General features: G+C 39.1%; 3 protein-coding genes and 1 long non-coding RNA gene across 4 annotated transcripts; 3 read left to right on the forward strand and 1 right to left on the reverse strand.

Moving 5' to 3' along the window:
* LOC115747847 lies at positions 1–1194 on the forward strand. Its single transcript, XR_004016165.2, has 2 exons — positions 1–273; positions 731–1194. It is a non-coding gene; the product is annotated as an uncharacterized LOC115747847 (long non-coding RNA).
* Positions 1195–4151: 2957 nt separating this feature from the next.
* Positions 4152–5310, forward strand: LOC115747846. The gene is made up of 2 exons (XM_030684149.2): positions 4152–4463; positions 4910–5310. Exons 1-2 carry the CDS (start codon positions 4295–4297, stop codon positions 5140–5142), a joined length of 402 nt encoding a protein of 133 aa, XP_030540009.1. The 5' UTR covers positions 4152–4294; the 3' UTR covers positions 5143–5310.
* A 6175-nt stretch (positions 5311–11485) lies between these two features.
* LOC115747845 lies at positions 11486–12469 on the forward strand. The gene is made up of 2 exons (XM_030684148.2): positions 11486–11927; positions 12229–12469. The coding sequence occupies exons 1-2, from the start codon at positions 11759–11761 to the stop codon at positions 12459–12461; spliced, it is 402 nt and encodes a 133-aa protein (XP_030540008.1). The 5' UTR covers positions 11486–11758; the 3' UTR covers positions 12462–12469.
* A 7994-nt stretch (positions 12470–20463) lies between these two features.
* LOC115747876 (transcription factor MYB73-like) lies at positions 20464–21375 on the reverse strand. Its single transcript, XM_030684203.2, has one exon. It carries the CDS (start codon positions 21340–21342, stop codon positions 20635–20637), a length of 708 nt encoding a protein of 235 aa, XP_030540063.1. The 5' UTR covers positions 21343–21375; the 3' UTR covers positions 20464–20634.
* Between the last annotated feature and the right edge of the window lie 87 nt (positions 21376–21462).

Consider the following 21462-nt stretch of genomic DNA (forward strand, 5'->3'; position numbering starts at 1 on the left):
AAACCCACATTGATGAACCTCAAAACTCACATCAACTGCCAAAACAATTTAACTTCTTTGTTTTCCAGCTAACCAGAGAGATCTTTCGAGAATATTTTAGCGAAATGGCAGGACTGAGGTATGCAGGAATGGTGGTGCTGGTGATAGCGGCGACCATGGCAATGACCGAGGCCAAGACTATAGTTGTTGGTGGATCTGAGAACTGGCGTTTCGGCTAAAACTACACGGACTGGGCACTTAAGAACAGTCCCTTCTACATCAACGACAAACTTGGTAAGTGCAACCACCTAAGTTTTAGTTTCCGGCTTTCAGCCAAGGAAAATTTTCTTCCTCTTATGCTGCTGAAGTTTGCATAATTGGGAAAGTTTTACCGAAAAATTGGCCATCATTCAGGAAAAGACGTGACAAATAAGATATTTGAATTTCACTTTGCATAGAATATGATGAATATACATGTAAACCTATCGTCCACAACGTGATTGTGAGGGTAACCCTCAAGGTTTCTTTGAGTGAGAGATAATGTAACGGACATAGGATCTAGGAGGGAAGGTGACATTTGTTCTTTAATGTGAACTGATTGTTGAAATCTTAAACACTGGCTAGGGATGTGGATTGCGGACCATATCAAGAACCCCTTACAAGTTTCCTTTACTCAAGAAACGATGGCAATATCATTATGAACCATCAAAATGAATTACTTACGCTTAACTATTTTTACTTTCTTGGCTAGTGTTCAAGTTTGATGCTCCCCACAACGTGTACTTGCTGCCCAACCTGTATAGCTACATCAAGTGCGACTTTAGGGGTGCGAAGCTTCTCGTCGATGCATCGAAAGGCACCGGAGAAGGGTTCGAGGTCGTGCTGAACCAATGGAGGAGGCTCTACTACTTTGCTTCCTCTAATGACAAGGACTGCTCCGACGGCTTGATGAAATTCTTCGCCATGCCGCTTCTGCGTTGGCAGTGAATCGGACTAAGAGTCTGGGGAAATTTGATTATTTTTATGCAATTATAGAATTTGAATAAAGTGCGGTTGATCCTAGAGAGGTCGTGGTTGAAATAAACATATGTTGTGAGGGTATTTTGCTGTTTCTTCTATTACTAATGTATTACCTGCAGTTCGCGCGGAATGAAATTATATAGTGGATAAATTTTGTTGTTCTTTCATATAATCTGACACAGAAAATAATTGTATAGTATTAGTATATTTGTTCTATTTTTAATAAGCACACAGTCTAGATATAAAATAAAATTTTATTTTGAGAAATTTCTGAATTGCATGCTAGCCATTTTATGAATTTGGATGAGACATGATTAATATAGGCAAACCTATAGACAGTTTGATTTTTGCGTTTGCTTACCAATAGGTACTGTCTATAATAATTTGTAATCTTTAAATAATTATGAGCTGAGATAGCTGGATATCGAAAGAATTGATTATTGACATAAAGAGAAGTGATGGTTGATCATGAAAAGTGGTGACGGTTTCGTTAAGTACCTATTACCAAGAGATGTTATTGACATGAAAACAAGTGATGGTTGCTCATGAAAAGTAGTGATGGTTCCGACAAGGTACTTATTGACAATAAATTTATTGTTTTGTTGTCTGTAAATCGAACCAAATCACACATTTTTGGTTCATAACAACTTTCTCTTCTTCACAATATTCTCTCTTCTTTTTCTTTTCGCATAAGTTTGGCAACACATTTTCTAAGAGAGATATTGAGTAATTATTGAACTCATTTATCTGTTACTTTTATGTATGTCATGGAGGTATATTTGCGTTGAACTTGACAACAACAATAGTGGAAGTAAATAATACTTACAGTGATCGTTATGATGCATCAAAGAACTATAAACTACTACTCATATCTTTATCATCAATCAAATTTTCTCAGCAATATTAAGGTATTAGTTTCATGAAGATGGAGACAATGACTGCATCAAGTGCTCACAATATTGATAAATAAGTATCATGGAAACTTTTTTTTTTATTTATATGCTTGAGTAACCTTCCTTGTGACATAATAGATTACCTAAAGTTGGCTATAGTACTTTGAAATTTATGAATAAAAGTAGTATGATATCATGTGATGAATCTAGATAAGAAGGATTGTGAAATATGTTTACAAGCAAATATGACTAAGAAATCGTTCTCAAAGGTAGAAAGATCTACTAAAGTACTTGAATTGGTGCAATCTCGTGTTGGTTAATTAAATGGTATAGAAACAAGAGATAGAAATCATTATTGTATTATATATTGATGATTACTCTAGATATATCCATATTTACCTTATGAAATAAAAAGATCAAGCTTTTGATGTGTTCAAGTATGGCATCGTTGAAAATAAAAAGATACAAAAATAAAAGTTTTGAGAAGTGATCGAGGAGGAGAATACTTCTCATTAGTTTTTTCAACATTTTGTGAAAAAAATAATACTGGGCATCAAGCAAGTACAGCTTCTGCACTACATCCTAATGGATTGGCATAACGAAAGAATCGAATTTTGGTAGATATGGTAAATCCCATGATCTTACAAGAAAAATTGCCAATCAATTTGTGGGGAGAAGAATTGCTTATTGCATGTCATGTTAACAACAAATTTCCTTCACAGAAATTTAAGATATCTCCATATAAATTATAAAAAGAAAGGGTATGAATATCTAATACTTTAAAATATGGGGACGCCTTGCGTATTATAGAATTTATAATCTCAAGTGAACCAAATCAGGACCAAGAGCGTCAAAAACTGTGGTTGTTGGGTACGCCGAAAATTTGACAGTTTACCGATTATTAGATGTTGAACCTAATGTTTTTTCGACCAAAAAAAAACCTAATTTTATTGTGGGATCAAGATGTTGAATTTCTTGAAACACAAATTTCTTAAATATTCAAGTGATACCTCAACATGGCCACAAACATCAATGGACGCAAGCAGTCCTTCTTCAAGCTAATGTGAACTGTTTGATTTGCCAAGTGAGCCGAGGAGGAATCAAAGAGTGAAGAAAAAGCAAAATTTGGGTTCTGGTTTTGTAACCCTTTTTATAGAAGGAGATAGAGAACAGGTTGTGAATAAATTACTCATGTTATTTCATTTGGATGAAAATCTGGAAAAAAAAAAAAAACGGTCAAGTGTGGCAATGGTATCTAGCTATGCATCATATTGAAAATAAACATTAATAATGAAATGGATTCAATTATTGCTTACAATACATGGAAATTAGTCGAGTTGCCTCATGGATCAAAACCAATCACTCATAAATGGATATTTTGAAGAAAATATAACCTTGAGGGTACGTTACAAACCTTAAAGTAAGGTTGATGGCAAAGGGTTATAACCAGAATGAGGAAATTGACTATTTTGATTCATCTGCATTGGTTGTCCAAATAACACCCATTAGAGTTCTTTAAGCTTTGACATCAATTATACATTACATATGCATCAAATGGAGGTTAAACATCTTTTCTATATGGTAAATTTTAAAGATGAGGTGTAATGCCTGAAGACTTTATTCTATTTGGAAATGAGAATAAGATATGCAAATTAAACAAATTATTATATGGTTTGAAGTAAGCATCGAAATAATGGCATAGCAAAGTCTGATTTGGTGGTATTATCATATGGGTTTAAGCATAACAATTCTGATAAGTGCATTTTTATCCTATTTAGAAGAAGATTCAAACTAGCCAAGGAAGACTTGAATTTCTTGACTAAGAAAAATAGAGCTGCGAAGGTTGACCATAAAGAGCCCCATCTGTAGAGGGACTCAAAAAACGTCCACACCAACCCACATTCCCTCTGTTGAGATGGACTTCAATCGCTTCACAATCATTACCTTCCCCTCCTTTTCTTCTTTAAGTGGATTAGTGCCAAAACGAAGAAGACCAATGGACTCAGTCAGACCACCAAATTCAAATGCTACCCCATTTTCCTTAGCATCAGTTCATTCTTCAATGACTGCAAAATGAGGAGTCGGATGGGTCTGACGTAAGTGGCCAATGAGAGGAGAATTTCAGGAACTGAAAGCCATAATCTACAAGCTTGTTGTATGAATTGACTCGTTCAAAATCCTGGGCAAAACGTCTTCTGTTCATTCTTGAATTCAATCTTCTTCTTCTTCTTTTCCTTTTCTTTTGCCAACCAGATTGAGAATCTTAACTCCAGCCATTCTTAAAAGAAAATGAGTATATAAACCCTCATTGATGGACCTCGAAACTCACTTCAACTGCCAAAACAATTTATCTTCATTGTTTTTCAGCTAACCAGAGAGGTCTTTCGAGAGTGCATAGCAAAATGGCAGGACTGAGGTATGCCGGAATGGCGTTGCTGGTGATAGCGGCGACCATGGCGATGACTGAGGCCAACACTATTGTTGTTGGTGGATCTGAGAACTGGCGTTTTGGCTACAACTACACGGACTGGGCTCTTAAGAACAGTCCCTTCTACATCAACGACACACTTGGTGAGTGCAACCACCTAACTTTTAGTTTTAGTCAAGGAAAATTTACTTCCTCTGATGCTGCAGAAGTTTGCATAATTGAGAAAGTTTTACCTAAACATTGGCCATTATTCAGGAAAAGACGTGACAAGTAGGATAGTTGAATTTTCAATTTGCCTAGAATATGATGAATATAAATGTAACCATCTCGTCCACAACGTGATTATGAGGCTAAGCCTTAAGTTTACTTCTAATGAGAGATAATGTAACGGACATAGGATCTAGGAGGGAAGGTGAAATTTGTTCTTTCATGTGGATTTGGTTGTTGAAAGCTCAAATACCGTCTCTGATGTGGATTGCGCACCAAATCAAGAACCCGTTTATAAGCTTTCTTCTATAATTGATGTCGATGTCATTATGGACCATCAAAATGAATTACCTATGCTCAACTGTTCTTTTTTCTTGGCTAGTGTTCAAGTTTGATGCTCCCCACAACGTGTACTTGCTGCCCAACCTGTATAGCTACATCAAGTGCGATTTCAGGGGTGCGAAGCTTCTTGCCAGTGCGCCGACAGGTGCCGGAGAAGGGTTTGAGGTCGTGCTGAACCAATGGAGGCTCTACTACTTTGCTTCCTCTAACGACAAGGATTGCTCCGACGGCTTGATGAAGTTCTTCGCCATGCCACTTCCGCATTGGCAGTGAATCGGACTAGAGCCTAGGGAAATTTGATAATTTTTATGCCATTATAGAATTTGAATAAAGAATGGCCGATCCTGGAGAGGTCGTGGCTGAAATAAACATATGTCGTGAGGGTATTTTATTGTTTCTTCTATTACTCATGTATTACCTGCTGGTTACTGTGAAGTGAAATTATGCTGTGACAAAATTTTCGTTGTTCTTCAATATAATCTAACACAGAAAATAATTGCATGATCATATTTGATCTCCAAAACATCCGGTTGAAAACGGTGTAGCTTCGATCTAGGTTCATGTGACCATCGATCACAAAATGAGAACCTGGATTGCTTACCATCATTTCGTTCATGAACTTTCTCAACATACCGTACGACTCATCTCATCCTTCAAAAGATTGGGCAATTGCCATTTGTTTAGCTGCCCAGGTTTTACGATAAGTAGGTTCGAAGTGCAGATTGTCTTGAATCTCCGTCATCGGTGCCTTAATTCTGATATATGGTTGGACGATGACCATTCCTTTTATCTGGCTACATATGTATCTCTAATCAAATTACCGATGATCCCGTGACATTTGAGGATGACTACATGTGTGTGGCCCATTGTACTTAACTATTTTCCAAAATAAGGTACCCGCTTTATTAGACACGCGGAATCTCCAATCACACAGTCCATTCCAATTACCACATCTTATCACATATTGTGACTTATTGTGACATCGCTGCGAAAGTAATGATTTCTTATCAGAGAGTACTCTTTCGCAGCATCAAAGAGTACTCTTTCGCAGCCAACTATAACTCGCCCCGTGATGGAAATAACATGCCAACATCAAATTCTTTTGATGGATCAAATAACATACGCCTCGGCTTGGCTCTTGTATCGACTTGCATCATATCAAAGTCGATCTCCGAATATGGCGGCGGATGTACCAACGGCAAGATGGGATTGCTATAATAGGTGTTGTAGTAAGCTTCCATATTGTCACCTCCGACATCTTCCTCATCATTGTCATCGGTGTCCATCCAATCATCATCTTCTTCATCTCGATCATCTCCATCATTATGATAGGGGTCCACGTATTGATTATGCACACCAACACCATCTTCACCAATATTACAACCTTCCTCAGCTGAATCATTTATTACTTGGTATTCAGCTACGGTTGCATAAAACTATAAAAATCTCGTAGCACTAGTCTCAAGTGCAAATTGCTTAATCATTCTAATGGTACCATCATCATGCACCTCCGTGATGTCATATATGACACAATTTGATGTTAAAATCGGGAATCTATATATCAACTTATGAATATACTGGTTGGGTGTTATATTCAACGCGCTCTCTATCGTAGCACGTAACTCATCAAATGTCGATATGTTTGCAAACTCGAACATGGTAGATTGTCGGCTTTTGTAATCATGTTCATATTCTTTTTGCACTATTCTACCTTCCCAGTATACAATCGCAAATAATGTAGATGACATTCTGCTAAATAAAGAAATTATAAATTATTTCGTACATACAATTTAGAAAACATTGTCTCGAACACATTAACAAATTAACATTATACCAATTAATATATCAAATGAAATAAATGTATGGTATAGCCTAATGGCTTTGATAATGTGTGATCAAAGTGCATGGGCAAATAGGGAAAATTTGGGAGCCAATTTGTCAAAAAGGGAAAAATCATCATTTTCAAAAGCATGGAAAGTCAAATTACCGAAATTAGGATTTGGCTAGTTGATTGTGATCATTTACTATTTTTCGGGATTTTCCGAAATTCTATTAATTTTTTTGGGAGAGATTTTGCGGGAAAGGAAAATTTGTTTTTTTTTTTTAAATCGGGGGCCAAATATCCACAATAATCCATGGCTAGCTAATTGTGGCCATTACAGCAATGAATTTTTTGAAATTTTCAATGAATTTTTTCGATTTTTTTCTTTTCTATGATTTTAATCAATTTTTTATTTTTTTTTTATTTTTTTATTATTGGAATTTTGAAATTATTTTAAAAACTATTTTTCGGACCGGGTCAAATTCGGCCTGCGATTCTCGAGCCATCCGATCACCTAGAAATGAATATATGAGTCCAAAAAAAATTTAACAAGATTAGGGCGAATTTTTTTATTTCTACTGTCTCCAAGTACGCTATTATGTTCTCCTTCATGGCTTTCTATAGCGGCTCTAGCTGTTAACTTTTTTTTTAAAATAGAGCCGCTAGAGAAAGCCTTGAAGGAGAATATGATAGCATACTTGGAAATAGGGCAAATAAAAAAAATTCGCCCTAATCTCGTTAAATTTTTTTAATCAAGTCAAATCCGGCCCGCGCTTCTCGTATTGTCTTCTTTGATAATCTTTTTTTGTTATTTTCCTAAAAATTCATTTTAAACTCCAAAAATAGTAAATATTTTTAAATAATATTTGCATTCGCAAAAATTTAAAACAAATTACTAACAACCTATATGTAACATAGATGATTCAGACACAAATAATAATCACATAAATAAATCTATAGTTACGAAACCGCAAAAAATAATGAAAACGAAATTTACCTCAAATTGTCGAGAGAGCGCACGCACCGAATAAGGAGCTCAAACTGTCAAAAAAGAGTACCAAATTAATTTAAATATTAACATAAAAACGTAGTACTAACAACATATAAATCATATAAACAAAAATTCATACTTAACTATAAAGAAAAGTGTCTAAGGGAGAGCGTTTGAAGGACAGCAAGAGCATCTAAGGGAGAGGGAGAGCGTCTAAAAGACAGAACAAGTGATAGAACATTCTGAGATGGAGGAAGAACGTCTGAAGGAGAGGGAGAGCAAGAAAACGCTCGGAAAGAGAGAAAATTTTTGGAATGAGAGAATGAGAGGAAAATGAAATTTTAAAGAAGGGAAGAGGGGAACAGGCGCAGAGGTCGTAGCGTTTGCACGCCTACAGCACCCGACGCCGTAGTGCGCAAAATGCGGAGGGGCGAGGAGTCCCCACTCTCACTCAACAATTCAATTGCCGAGCGTAGGGGGCCCCCCTCCCCCCCCATAGCAAGCGAAGGTGGCAAGGGGAGGCCCCCCTGCCCCCCATAAACATGGAGAGGGACGAGCCCCCCCGCGCTCTGCAATTTAATTGCCAAGCAAAGAAGGGGGGTGGACCCCCTACCTCCCGCTAGGCAGCTGGGCTGCCAAGCGAGACCCAAATTAGAAAATATTTTTAAAATAATATATTTTTTAAAATAATTTTTTTAAAAAAATTAAATTAGAAAAAAAACCGGTAGTTCTAGCCGCACATCAAGTATAATTTTATCCACTCATTGTTCGCCACATGCCCCTTGGGCCTACGTTTCGATTTTTGCGGAAAACCTTTCTCGGTCCCTTGCTCTTTTTCATAAACACCTCATCTTCGTCTTCGTCTTCGTCCCTCGACAATACCCATGTACCCAAAAAGGAGATCATCTTGAGGGCGACAGAGCAAAGAAGTCAAGAGGGATCGAGGTTGATACCATCATACTAGACAAATATTTGTGTTCACGTTCGGTAAAAATGGGTGACAAGTTACCTTGCTTAGTCCCAGACAAGTCTCTTCTCATTTTCAGACCTCGGTGGATATTCATCGTCGTGTATCAATGCGTACACCGTCCGATAATCACTTTCACTATAAGACCTTTGATATATAAAGGAACCAACTTGAGTTGATGCCTGCATATTTGTATCTGGATTTTTAATTTGTTCAATATGGCTTTTGAGCTATTCCTACAATTCAATGTAGTCTTTTTTTATTGTCATAAATGATAGAAAGTCATCACATCCCTCAACTATTACGAAATGTGCAACATAAATCCTAAGAATGTCTAGAAATGTGTAATCTAATCCATAACCTTTCAATTCATCCAATCTAATCCCTCAACTTTTCATAACAAAGTCAAATGAGTGGTTCGGTATTGTTCACAAATACTCCAGGTAACATTTTTGCCCAAAGTTTACAGTATTTTTTTCATTCACTACAAACACTTGGACGATGAATAGAAGCATTGAAATGAACAGCATACAGATTTAACAACACATGAGGAATTATAAACTTACTCTAAAACTGAAGATAAAATGGAAAGATACCGCTGAACAGAAAATGCTTCATAAGAAAATTTGGCAGGGTTTTGGCATAGCTTGGGCATGTCTTTCTACCGCTTTATTCGGTTTATTTAGGGTGCACATGAAAACACTTCAGAAATTGTATTTCTCTACCATAAGCCCATTTGCTAGAGAAATGTGTTTGATAAAAACCTGATTGAAATAGAAATCCGTTTGGTAAAAAAATTGACTTCTGGTATGATTTTTCACTTCTGGTAAGATTTTTCACTTCTGATTGGATTTTTGGCCAATTTTGAGAAGTAAAAAATTTTAACTTCTCAACTCCAGAATTACTTCTTGGACCATACCCGCCCTCGCCGACAATCGTTGATGTGACCGCCGGCCGCCGACCACCGTCAACCACCGTTGTTGTGACCGCCAACCGCCGACCACCGCCATTGCGTCAACGGCCGACCACCGCCGGTAGCCGCCGCCGCTGTCGACCACCGTTGCCATGGCCACCGACCACCGCCACTGTCGACCATCGCTGCTGAAGATTTGTTTAATAATTTTTCAAAAGTAGAAATTTTCAACCGTTATCAAACGAATTTTTTTTATTAGAAGTCAATCTGGAGCAGAAGTAGAAAAAACTACTTTTGAGGATAAGTAGAGAAATCAACTTCTGATCGGTAATTGATTTCTCGTGGAGAAGTGTTTTCATGCGCGCCCTTAGAATCTTAGAATCATCCACAAATTGGAATTGGCGTGCAACCCCCTTTCTAATTGTTCTAGGTTTCCATGATTTCTTCCACTTTTTTGAATTAGTGGCTTCCACGCCCATCGTGCCTCTTGCATTAACCGTCCTACCAAATTTGAGCCATTTTTGCACCATCCACTCTTTGCTTATTTGGAACAGGTCTTCTCTAATTGTTCTCACACGTGTGCTGGATTTAGGAGCTTGGAAGATTTGAACTCGGGGCCTCATGCTCTAATACCGCGTAGATTTTCGTGAGAACACTACCAACTGTTTTAAAAGCTTAAACAACTATTCTTAAAAATTAAATTGTTAGATAAAAGGATGATTTAATAATTATATTCTAACAAAATTCGGGTCATTCTACTAAGTAGAATATAAGTCGATTTTATATAAAAATAGTGAAACTCATACGAAACATCACTATAAAACTCAAGCTCTGCAGTAATTTGCTTGTCACCGTGGTCGGTTGAATCGATCATACCGTCTATGAAATAGCCTAAATCGGGTAGCTAGTGTCTGTATTCGTGACACGGTGGTTAGAACAAACACCCATAATGCAGGGACTTCAATTAGAATTTGTACTAATGAGACGCAGTTGGGCAGAAATTCTCAAGAACGCTTGTACAGAAAAGTTCTTCATTTGATGCAGAAAGGAGAAATTCTCGGGTCACCTCAACAAGTGGCATCATCCGATCATCAGCAGCTTGTTGAACTAACTCTTCGGGAATGTAATAGAAATCCAAGCATGGAAGACGTCTCTCCTATTTAGAAGAGGATTCAAACTAGCCAAGAAAGACTTGAATTTCTTGACTACCGAAGGTTGACCGCAAAGAGCTCCATCAGAAGGGCTCAGGAAACGTCCTCACCATCCAACCCCCATTGACTACTTTGAGTTGAACCGCAATGGCTTCACAATCATAGCCTTTCCCTCCTTTTGTTCTCCAAGTGGATAATTGCCAAACCGATGAAGACGAATGGACTCAGTCGTACCACTGACTTCAAATGCTACCCATATTCCTTAGCTGTTCATTCTTTCTAAGGATTAATACCATGAAATATTCCAAATTGTTATACCGGTGGCAAATTTATCCAAAACTACCAAATTGGTGTACCTACGATAATTTTACCCCAAACTAATTTTAATCACAAAAACCTGAACTGGTACCCCCGTGACAAACTTACCCTCCATTAGTTTTCGTTATGCTTGATTAAACACTATGAAAAAGCCCAAATTAGTGCACCCGTAACAAACAGATGGTAAAAATCCCAAAACGATATGCCCGTCAACTTCCACGTGTCATTCAACTTATTAATTTGATAGTGAAATTTAACAACAATCGGCATAGGATAAATTTGTCACAAATATACAAATTTAGGATTTTTGGAGGTCAAAAAATTAATTTGAGGTAAATATGTCATAGATGTACCAATTTAGTATTTTTCATGATATTAACCCTTCTTTCAACGAACTTCAAAATGAGAACTCGGATGGGTCTAACATAAGTGGCAAATGAGAAGAGAATTTCAGGAACCGAAAGCCGTAATCTAGAAGCATGTTGTATTAATTGACTCGTTCAAAATCCTGGGCAAAACGTCTTCTGTTCATTCTTGAATTCAATCTTCTTTTTCTCCTTTTCTTTTGCCAACCAAGTTGAGAAGATTTAGCTCCGGCCATTCTTGAAAGAAAATGAGTATATAAACCCCCGTTGATAAACCTCGAAACTCACTTCAACTGCAAAAACAATTTAACCTCATTGTTTTTCAGTACATCAGAGAGATCTTTTGAGAATATTTTAGCGAAATGGCAGGACTGAGGTATGCCGGAATGGTGTTGCTGGTGATAGCTGCGACCATGGCGATGACCGAGGCCAAGACTACTGTTGTTGGTGGATCTGAGAACTGGCGTTTCGGCTACAACTACACTGACTGGGCTCTTAAGAACAGTCCCTTCTACATCAACGACAAACTAGGTGAGTGCAACCAACTAACTTTTAGTTTTAGCCTAGGATGCTTCACTTCCCTGATGCTGTCGAACTCAAGGTTACTTTGAGTGAGAGATGACGTAAGGCATAGGATCTAGTAGGGAAGGTGACATTTGTTCTTTAATGTGGACTTGATTGTTGAAAGCTCAAACGCTGTCTAGGGATGCGGATTGCCAACCAAATCATGAACCCCTTATAATTTTCCTTTATTCAGGAATCGACGACGATGTCTTTATGAACCGTCAAAATGAATTACCTATGCTTAACTATTTTTTATTTTCTTGGCTAGTGTTCAAGTTCGATGCTCCCCACAACGTGTACTTGCTGCCCAACCTTTATAGCTACATCAAGTGCGACTTCAGGGGTGCGAAACTTCTCTCCGATGCGCCAAACGGCGCTGGAGAAGGGTTCGAGGTCGTGCTGAACCAATGGAGGCTGTACTACTTTGCTTCCTCTAATGACAAGGACTGCTCCGATGGCTTGATGAAGTTCTTCGCCATGCCGCTACCTCATTGGGATTGATTGGGATGAAGAGCCGGACCAGCTCCGTTTGCTAGCGATATTTGATTGTGTTTATGCAATTATAGAATTTAAATAAAGAGTGACTGATCCTGGGGGAGTCGTGGTTGAAATAAACATACGTGGTAAGGGAATTTTGTTGTTTCTTCTATTATTAATTATTACCAGCAGTTCGCCGTGGAATTGAATTTTACTATCACTAAGTATTGCGGTTCTTTTGTACAATCTTACACAGAAAATAATTATAAAATAATCTAGTTTTAATAACTACAACGTCTAGATATTTTATAATGATTTCGATAGAAAAATCATTGACCGCCGACACCAGCCACAGGCGAGGAACGCGCTAGCCCAAGGCCGGCAAGGTCGAGCTCACAAGTGGCCAGCGAGGAGGGAAAAAGAAAAAGGGGAGGGAGGAAAGAAAATAAAAATAAAAAAGAATGTGAAGAATTGTAGGGAGAAGAGATGAAGGAAAATAAAGAGGGAATCATTTTCCCCACTTTTGAAGATATTTTTTCTATAAGTGGAAAATGTTTTCCTTCACTGGTTATTTTTGAGAACCAAATGCTGGAAAATCCGTAAAAAAATTTCCTGAGAGTAGTTTTCTGCGAAACAAATCGTACGCTTTTGTTTGCCTAGTTCCTGGATTCGTTTATGCAGTCTATATTCACTGGTGTGCACTCCCAGGTTTACCCTTCTAAAACCGTCTGTTCCGATAACATTCACCATCGGCAACTCACCTTTAAACAAGGAGTGTCCCGCTGGTCTGAAGACTGATTAAGGTCTCTCCCGCAGCTTCTGCCTGAATTGGCAGAACCCCATGAACACTGCTTATCTCTGCCATGGTTGCGATTACGTGGCCAACGTCAATTGTGCCCTCGCTCAGCTACGGAGCTGATTGAATTACTCATGAAAAGATTAATCCTTGAAACACTCATTTCTCATGGAGTTGACACCTGTCCTAGGAACAACAGTAAGTGCTTGATGAACGATAATGCAACAGTTTCTAAGAAATGTCGAGGACAATAGCATCCTCTGCTTATACTGATGTTCAGTCTTACCTCTACCTAACCTCTGGTAAATATGATAGCCGCAATCGTAGTCGCGTAATATTGCCAGTCTCTTAACTATCTATAGTTGCCGGCTGGCGCTACCTTCACTATTTGACGAGTACGAGAACGATCAAGAGGGAAGAGGTGCCTCCATGGACTTAGGGAAGGAAGACGTGCTATCCAAGTTTTGAGGCATTACACTTAAAAGACTAGGTCTGTTAATGATGAACCAACATTGGACTCCGTCGTTTCTCTCTCAATGCCTTTATGTGTTTCACATCCACTGTGCTCCATTCTCTTTTCCTGAAACAGTTAAGTGCAAGAATCGCTACCATCGCCTTAACCATGTCAGTGGATGATCTTCTCACAAGATCGGGGCACAAAGGGATTAATAACACCATAAAGCCGTCGCAACCTCTCTTCTTCTTCTTTTTTCCCTCTCTATTCGCTACTTTGCGCTTCTTTTTCTGCTCTTGACAACTACTACCTCTACATCACTAATATAAGAGTTATAGCTTTTAACCTAGAAGCAAAAACGGAGAAAAGACCACAAAAAAAAAAAGCCCTTAACAAAATATTTGGCTTTACCGCCAACAGAAACAACGTGTAAACATAACATAATAATTTCATTAACAATTTAAGTGAATCAAAATAGCAGGGTTCAAGGTCGTGCTAGACCAGTGGAGGCTCTACTACATTGCTTCCTCTAACGACAAGGACTACTCCGACGACTTGATGAAGTTCGTCGCGATGTCGTTTCTGCGTTGGCAGTGACTAGGATGAAGAATCGGGCCAGTTCCGTTCGCTGGTGATATTTGATTAGGTTTGTGCAATTATAGAACTTGAATAAAGAGTGACTGATCCAGGAGAGGTCGTGGTTGAAAAAAGTTGTATGTGCTGGGGGTATTTTGTTGTCATTAATTTCAATTTTTGATGGAAACAACGTCTATACATAACATAATAATTTCATTAAAAATTTAATTCATTTCAATCAAAATAATTAAGTTGAAGTGTGTAACTTGTATGATGTATAAACCACCTTGATTCCTTGTTTTTAATGGAGCAAATACAATTCAACACAATATGATTCCAGGGTTGCTTGTCAATCTTCCAATTGTCTTTTCAACTGCCGAGACCGATGGAAGAATTTGGAGGGTCATGTCAAATTACAATGCGTCTAATCTTAATTAAATGTATTTACTTTTAATTACTTTAGTTAAATGCATCTAGTTTTAATTATTTTAGTTAAATGCATCTAGTTCTAACTATTAAGCATCTTAATTCTTAGTTTTACGAGTCTTTATTATGATGTCAGTTTCAAGAGTTCAATTATGTTAATACTCCAGAAATTATTTTGGTTTCTAGGATTCCAAGAGTCATTTTCTTTTGTTTAGCAGAATCTCTCTATATATAGAATTGTAATCTCATTTGTGTGACAAACAAGACTTGAAGTTGATGAATACATAGGAACTCCTCAAATGAGCTAATTTCTATCTCGGTTCTTTATCTAGGTTCCTTTGTGGTGAACCAAGAAATATTTTATCCGTTTTTTTTTTTTTTTTTTGGGGTTGAAAGGAAATCTTTTATCCTTGGCTGGTGGGTTTCTAGGTTCCTTGGTGGTGAACCAAGAAATCTTTTATCCTTGGCTGGTGAGTTTCCTTTAGTCATTAGTGGTAAACTTCTCCTATTCTCAAATCATTTATCCTCAATTGATGGCCGGCCTTTATGTATTGGTGGTATCTATCCGAAGTCCATTATCCTTTACCGATTTTGTTCCTTTAGGCCTTGATGGTGAATTTTATCTATCTCGATCTTTATCGTTGGATGGTGGCGTATCTTGTATGCCTTGGTGGTGATTATTATTTATCAACAATCCTATTATCACTCAAAATATGTTCCCATCACGCACACGCATCAAAGGGGTACCCTAGTTTTTATAGGTTGTTTAGCGTGCATCTTGCAGCTATAGCATCTCAATAATTACCGAAGATTTCAATAAAAATATCCAACCATTCGGCCGCAGTTAAACCAAATACACTCTCAGTACTGTTTCTTCTACCCATAATTGCGCTTGAGGTAATGCAAGTTATCTAGACTTTTGAATCTTTATAAGGGACAACGTATTTGAATCCACTTGTGCGTTGGTGGAGCGACAAAGACTATTCTTAAAGAACTACCTCTCAAACTGAACACTCTTAACCCCCTATTAGAAACAATTGATTGGTGTGTTGAGGGCTTTTTTCAGCTGAGTAACTAGATGTCACCCGTTCGAATGCCACATCTATGTGCAAACTGCTCTCTATTAGGATCACATACACAAATCAAAAGCCTCACATTAATTGGTTCATTGAGCTTGTAATGTGTTTGAGGGGTCTCCAATTTGCTAGGGCGCTGTAATCCTGTACCTTTCAATTTTTTCAATATATTTCTAAAATTTGAGAAAAATTTCAATATAATCCTCAACTAAAATTGTTGAATTGCCTATCATGTCGGCGGCGGCCTTGCTACGCCTCACGATTGATGATACAAGGTGGACAAGTTTGACAAAATAACGTCGTTTTACTTAATTGTCTAATTTTCTTGTCGTCGGACCGCCTCTTGAAGAGATAAATACTCGTCCTCCATGTTAGGGTGTGATTCATACTCCCCTACAACAGGAAAACACGTAGGTCGGGCGAGGGTCCGGAGGAGTTGCCCCGGCTGCCCCCTGGACACTAAAGGGCTTTTACGATTTAAGCCCATAATTTTTCATTAGTAATTTGGACTTGGGCTCTGCCCCCTAGACACTAGAAGAATTTTACGATTTTAGCCCATAATTTTTCATTAATAGTTTGAACTTTGGCTTGTGAATAGCTACTGCTATATATAATCGTTTTCGCTTGTAATTAAGCGATGTAACGAGAGGTGCGAGGTGCTTATTATAGTGGAATTGTAACGTTCCCGACTCAACCCTCGTACCCATGATAGGAGGCTTAAGGCCCTTTAGGACTCTCGATCTCTTGAATCCCTACAAAAGCTCTACGGCTTTGTACCGTTTATAAACCGAGATCGTATGAAGATCACAAGGTCGACCCTTATTCATGACTACTCTTACTAATAATTCGCACGCGGAAGCGATTTCATTTTATTCTTTTTGAACATACAGGGAAACGTATGCATCTTCTAGTACTAATCATATGCTTCTCATATTCATTTCATCTACAACACTTATGTCGATTTACGATGTACATATAAGCATCTTAACTATTATAACATAGCTCTATCAAGGTCTTCTACTTCGCGGTGGCATATAGCCCCAAAAAGTTGCTCTTGGCTTCAGGAACTCCTCCAAGTACTTCGGCCACCCGGGGTTCACGTGGCGCCTGTCCTCATATCATATTGTTCCCCAACAAAAGAACTTCATATTCACATCGCCTATACGTTATCCCAATTTCTATATCTACCACGTTGATCCAAGACACTTCGATAGACATAACCATACCAAAAAGAGGAGTTGGTGGGTTAGCCCTTACCTACAATCTAAAAAAATAAGAAATGAGATATGATAATCCCAATAAGTGAATATCTAAAGCAAACATAGAAAGCAAGTTAAAGGTATAACTCAAAATGCAAGCAATCATATCATAAACGAATCGTTTCGGATCCCTTTTCATATATGCATAACACATCCACTTTTCATATCATATTGCGCACTTTTTAAGGCCCTCTCACCTTTGCAGATGAGGCGTGTACACATATCTTATCGTATCATGCTATGTGGATCCACCATTTTCATATATGCACGAGGTCTTCTCCTCCTTCCAAATGAGACATATAACATATCATATCATGTAATGTCACCACCAAACATAGCAAGACCAAGGAGAGCATGCATCACAATGGTCTAAGGTTCTAGAGGTGGCCCTCACGAGACTTGCGTCGGCGTGTGGCACTTAGTCCTCGACTAACATATTATATACTTTTCAAGCAAGCATTAGAGTAGCTAAGCTTTACGCCCTAGGTAAGGGTTAGATATCACTTACCTTCCGTCGACAAACGTAAAACAAAAAGCTCGTTGATTACTTGTGCGAGTGCGTGTCAATCTCTATTGAGTTTCGGTGATGGCGGTTCTTGAGTGCTTGGTGGCCGTATGAGATGAGAGGGAGAGAGAGGTAGATGAAACTTAAGAGGGGAAGAGGAGAGAGAGGTGGATGAAACTTAAGAGGGGAAGAGGAGAGAGAGGTGGCCAAAAATTGAGAGGTCTTGCCCTTACTATAGTGCTATTTTCCTTTTAAATTTTTATTTATTTATTTGCTACTTATTTCCCAAGGCAAGTTTAGGTGTCACTTGTTTGTCATTTTCCCCCAATTATTGGCCTCTCACATAATTTCAAGGGCTAATCATATTGTGCCACCTTGACATTCTAGACTTCTCTATTAGAACACTTGACTTGTTTCCTAGGTTTTTTCTAATTTGTCACATAGTTTCTACACCTTGACTTGTTTTCCAAGCTTTGCTATGTGTCATCATTTTAATATGCCACTTAAGACCATTTAGGCTCTAGAAGCCTCTTCCTATCTCACGCCTATTATAGGGTATGTTATATTATTTTTATTTTTATTTTTAACAACATTAATTTCTTGTCTTTTCTAAATAAATTATTGTATAGAATATTCTAGATATATTATTTAATATTGTCACATGACAAATCTAGAGCATTCTAATAGCTTAGGTTACTTTTCTAATCTTATTTTGTCTTTATGTGCTTAGCTTGTTCCCCAAGCCAATATTATATTTATTTCTTATTTTAGTTTTGACTTGTTCCTCAAGTCAGTTTTGTCTTTTGCACTTTCCACGTGTCGCTTTTTTATTTTGACTTGCTCCCTAAGTCGGTTTTGTCTTTATATATTGGCTTGTTCACCAAGCCATTCTTTTTCTAATGCTATTTCGTCTTGACATGCTAACTTGCTCTCCAAGCCCATATTTTACATTTAATTTTTGCTTAATAATGGAGAATATTATAGCTGGCACGTGTCTTATTCTTCAATCCTCCATTTGGCTATTCTATAACCCTTTAATTTTTTATGACATATTTTTACAATTGAATATTTTATTCTTTTCTTTACTATGGCTCACACACCATCTCTCTCTCTCTCTCTCTCTCTCTCTCTCTCTCTCTCTCTCTCTCTCTCTCTCTCTCTCTCTCTCTCTCTCTCTCTCTCTCTCTCTCTCTCTCTCTCTCTATATTCTATTTTTTTTTTGTTTCATTTTATATTCAAAATAGAAATTTAACAGATTAATTTTGGCATCCCTTGGTGTCGCCTAATCCAAGGTCTCTAGGCTTCTATTTTTATCCTATAGATACCATCCATGTCAAACACTAATAGCAATTTGGACATTCTATTTAATTGGGTAAGGTCGCCTAATAATCGACCTCTTATTCCATATTCTAAAGATACTACTTATCAACTATCGAGATATTTACATGATTTCTCTATTTTAGGTGCCTAATTAAACTAAAGGTCGGACCATCTTTTTCTTGCCGAATTAATTTGGCTCGCAGCCGAGCACATCAAGAGGCGTAGCCATATTTGGCCCTCTCAAGATTGTGTCTCATTGCCTATCGGGTCAAGAGCCACTTCTTTTATCTTAGTTCGGGGTTGGAATCACCCCTTCCTAAACCGAGGCATACCGAACACTATCGAGTTCACCTCTCATGACCAATTCAAACCGATGCGGGATTGGTTCATCTCAATCCGTAGTTTTCCAATAGCATGTCTCTTAGTCTCGGGTGATCGGTCCTCGACTAGAGCATGACCGGTACGGGATTCTAATACCAATCGACCTCCGTCGAATCCATGGCTAGTTTAGTTGTCGACCTTTGTCAACATACGAATCGCTCCATGGATCAATTCCCCGGTCGACTTCGGGGTGATCCCGTGGTCGTTTCGCCACTAACGAGGTCAATTATAATTGAGTCATGTTTCGATTAAGTTCGCCACACAGTCAAGCCTCAATCGAAAGCACAGCCGATTCATATACTAAGCCATGATTCATATCAAAGGCGGTCTCTCTTCTTTGGTGGCTCACCTCGACCCTTTGGCTACTATTTGTAATTAATCCAAACCTTAAGCTTAATCTAGCTCTAGATTTTGGGGTGTCACGAAATCATTTCTTTGGACGTAGCCCTAATTTAAGGGTGAATCAGAATAAAATATCATATCTCGATTTCTCCTTTTTGCTTTACGTTTTGCTTCGATTTGATTACGCACTGAATCCTAATGCTCCATGCTCGTGAAGCTTGTGGCTGTCGAAATCTCAGCGAGCTTGGCAACCATGGGCCGAGCCTCCGGATCTCGACGCGCTTGGCCACTCCTCCTCCATGGCCATTGAGCAAGAGCAAGCCGACCCGGTCGGCCCAAATCTGACTCATCGGAGCCAAAAACTAGAGTGTACCACAAGCACATTCAGTTCAGCTTTCGAGAGGAAGAGAAGACCCACTCCCAGAACCCCATCAGACGAAGTAGATTCAGTTCATAATGCAGATTGTAATTGCAGGTCCACTCCTCGAACCCCACCAGCCGAAGCAACTCACAAGAGCACGTTCAGTTCAGCTTTAGAGCAAGAGAAGAAAAGCCAAAGGAAAATCATTTGTTGGGAGACGGAATTCATTCCATTTTAGAGAAAATGAGTTGTTTGGTTTGATTTGAGCTGGAGCTCACTGCCACGGATGATGATATCCGGAAGAAAATGAAAAATAACAAAGAGAAAATAAATCTGAAAAATTTAAAATTAAAACGAAACCACTTCATTTTGTCTAAAATTATCTACTCAGATTGTTGATTGAACATGGTACGGAAATCGGCCAGCGTTAACTAGACAATCTCGTTAGCAATTTCAATTGGAAATTGATTCATAACATTACCTTGAAATTTATCGCAAAAATTTAGAACAGCATCGAAACGATCAAAAAATTTAGGATTAAGCTTAAATTCGTTTAAGAATGAATCCAGGATTTTTCTCGAAAATTTAACATTTGCCATCAAATTACTGCACTGGACGTTATTAACATAGAATATTAATTAATCAACCAAAATTTTCTTAAGCACGGAAAAAGCCCCTACAAATATCTTCTCCTCCCCCCATCATCTCCAACTCGTCTCAGCCATCGCGGAGTTCACATAATCTCTAACCTCCCTCGCGATTACCCCTCTCATCACCTCCCAGAACCCCTCGTCCGGCAACCCTTTATCCTCCCTCCGCTTCTCCGCCGTCGCCGCCGCCCCCGGCGGAGCAAGAGTCAATGCAGTCAATGGTCCGTCCTCCCCCTCCTCCTCCTCGATGTCCATACGACAACCACTCACTGACATTTGCTCGTTATAACAATCGCTCCCGTGATTTGCGCCGCTGTCCTTGTGCTGTGCGGAGGCCCTTCTCTTGAGGGTGGAATTCCAGTGGTTCTTGACGGCGTTGTCGGTCCGGCCGGGGAGTAGCCGGGCTATGGTGGCCCACCTGTTGCCGTACGCGGCGTGCGCGGCGAGGATGGCGTCGTCCTCTGCGGCGGAGAAGGGGCGGTGCTCGACGGCGGGGCTGAGCTGGTTGCACCACCGGAGCCTGCAGGACTTCCCGGACCGGCCCGCGATGTGGCGGCCGATGAGGGACCAGTTCCTGGGGCCGTACCGCTCGACGAGCGCGGTGAGGACGCGGTCCTCCTCGGCGCTCCAGGGGCCCTTGACCCGGTCAGTCCCGCGGGCGGAGGAGGCCGGGTTCCTGCGGGAGGACGAGTCGGATGAGGACGAGCCGGAGGAGGAAGAAGAACACGCAGGAGACGACCGCCGGCACGTCATATCCATCCAGGAGAAAATTTTCTCCCACTTCTTGGACGAAGAGTGAAGAGTGAAGAGGCAAAGGAGTGAGGGTTGTGCTTTATATATGCGAGAAAGAATGGAAAAAAAACAGACGGCGGCCGAGGG

Source organism: Rhodamnia argentea, chromosome 2, assembly GCF_020921035.1.
Source record: "Rhodamnia argentea isolate NSW1041297 chromosome 2, ASM2092103v1, whole genome shotgun sequence".
Lineage (NCBI taxonomy): Eukaryota > Viridiplantae > Streptophyta > Magnoliopsida > Myrtales > Myrtaceae > Rhodamnia > Rhodamnia argentea.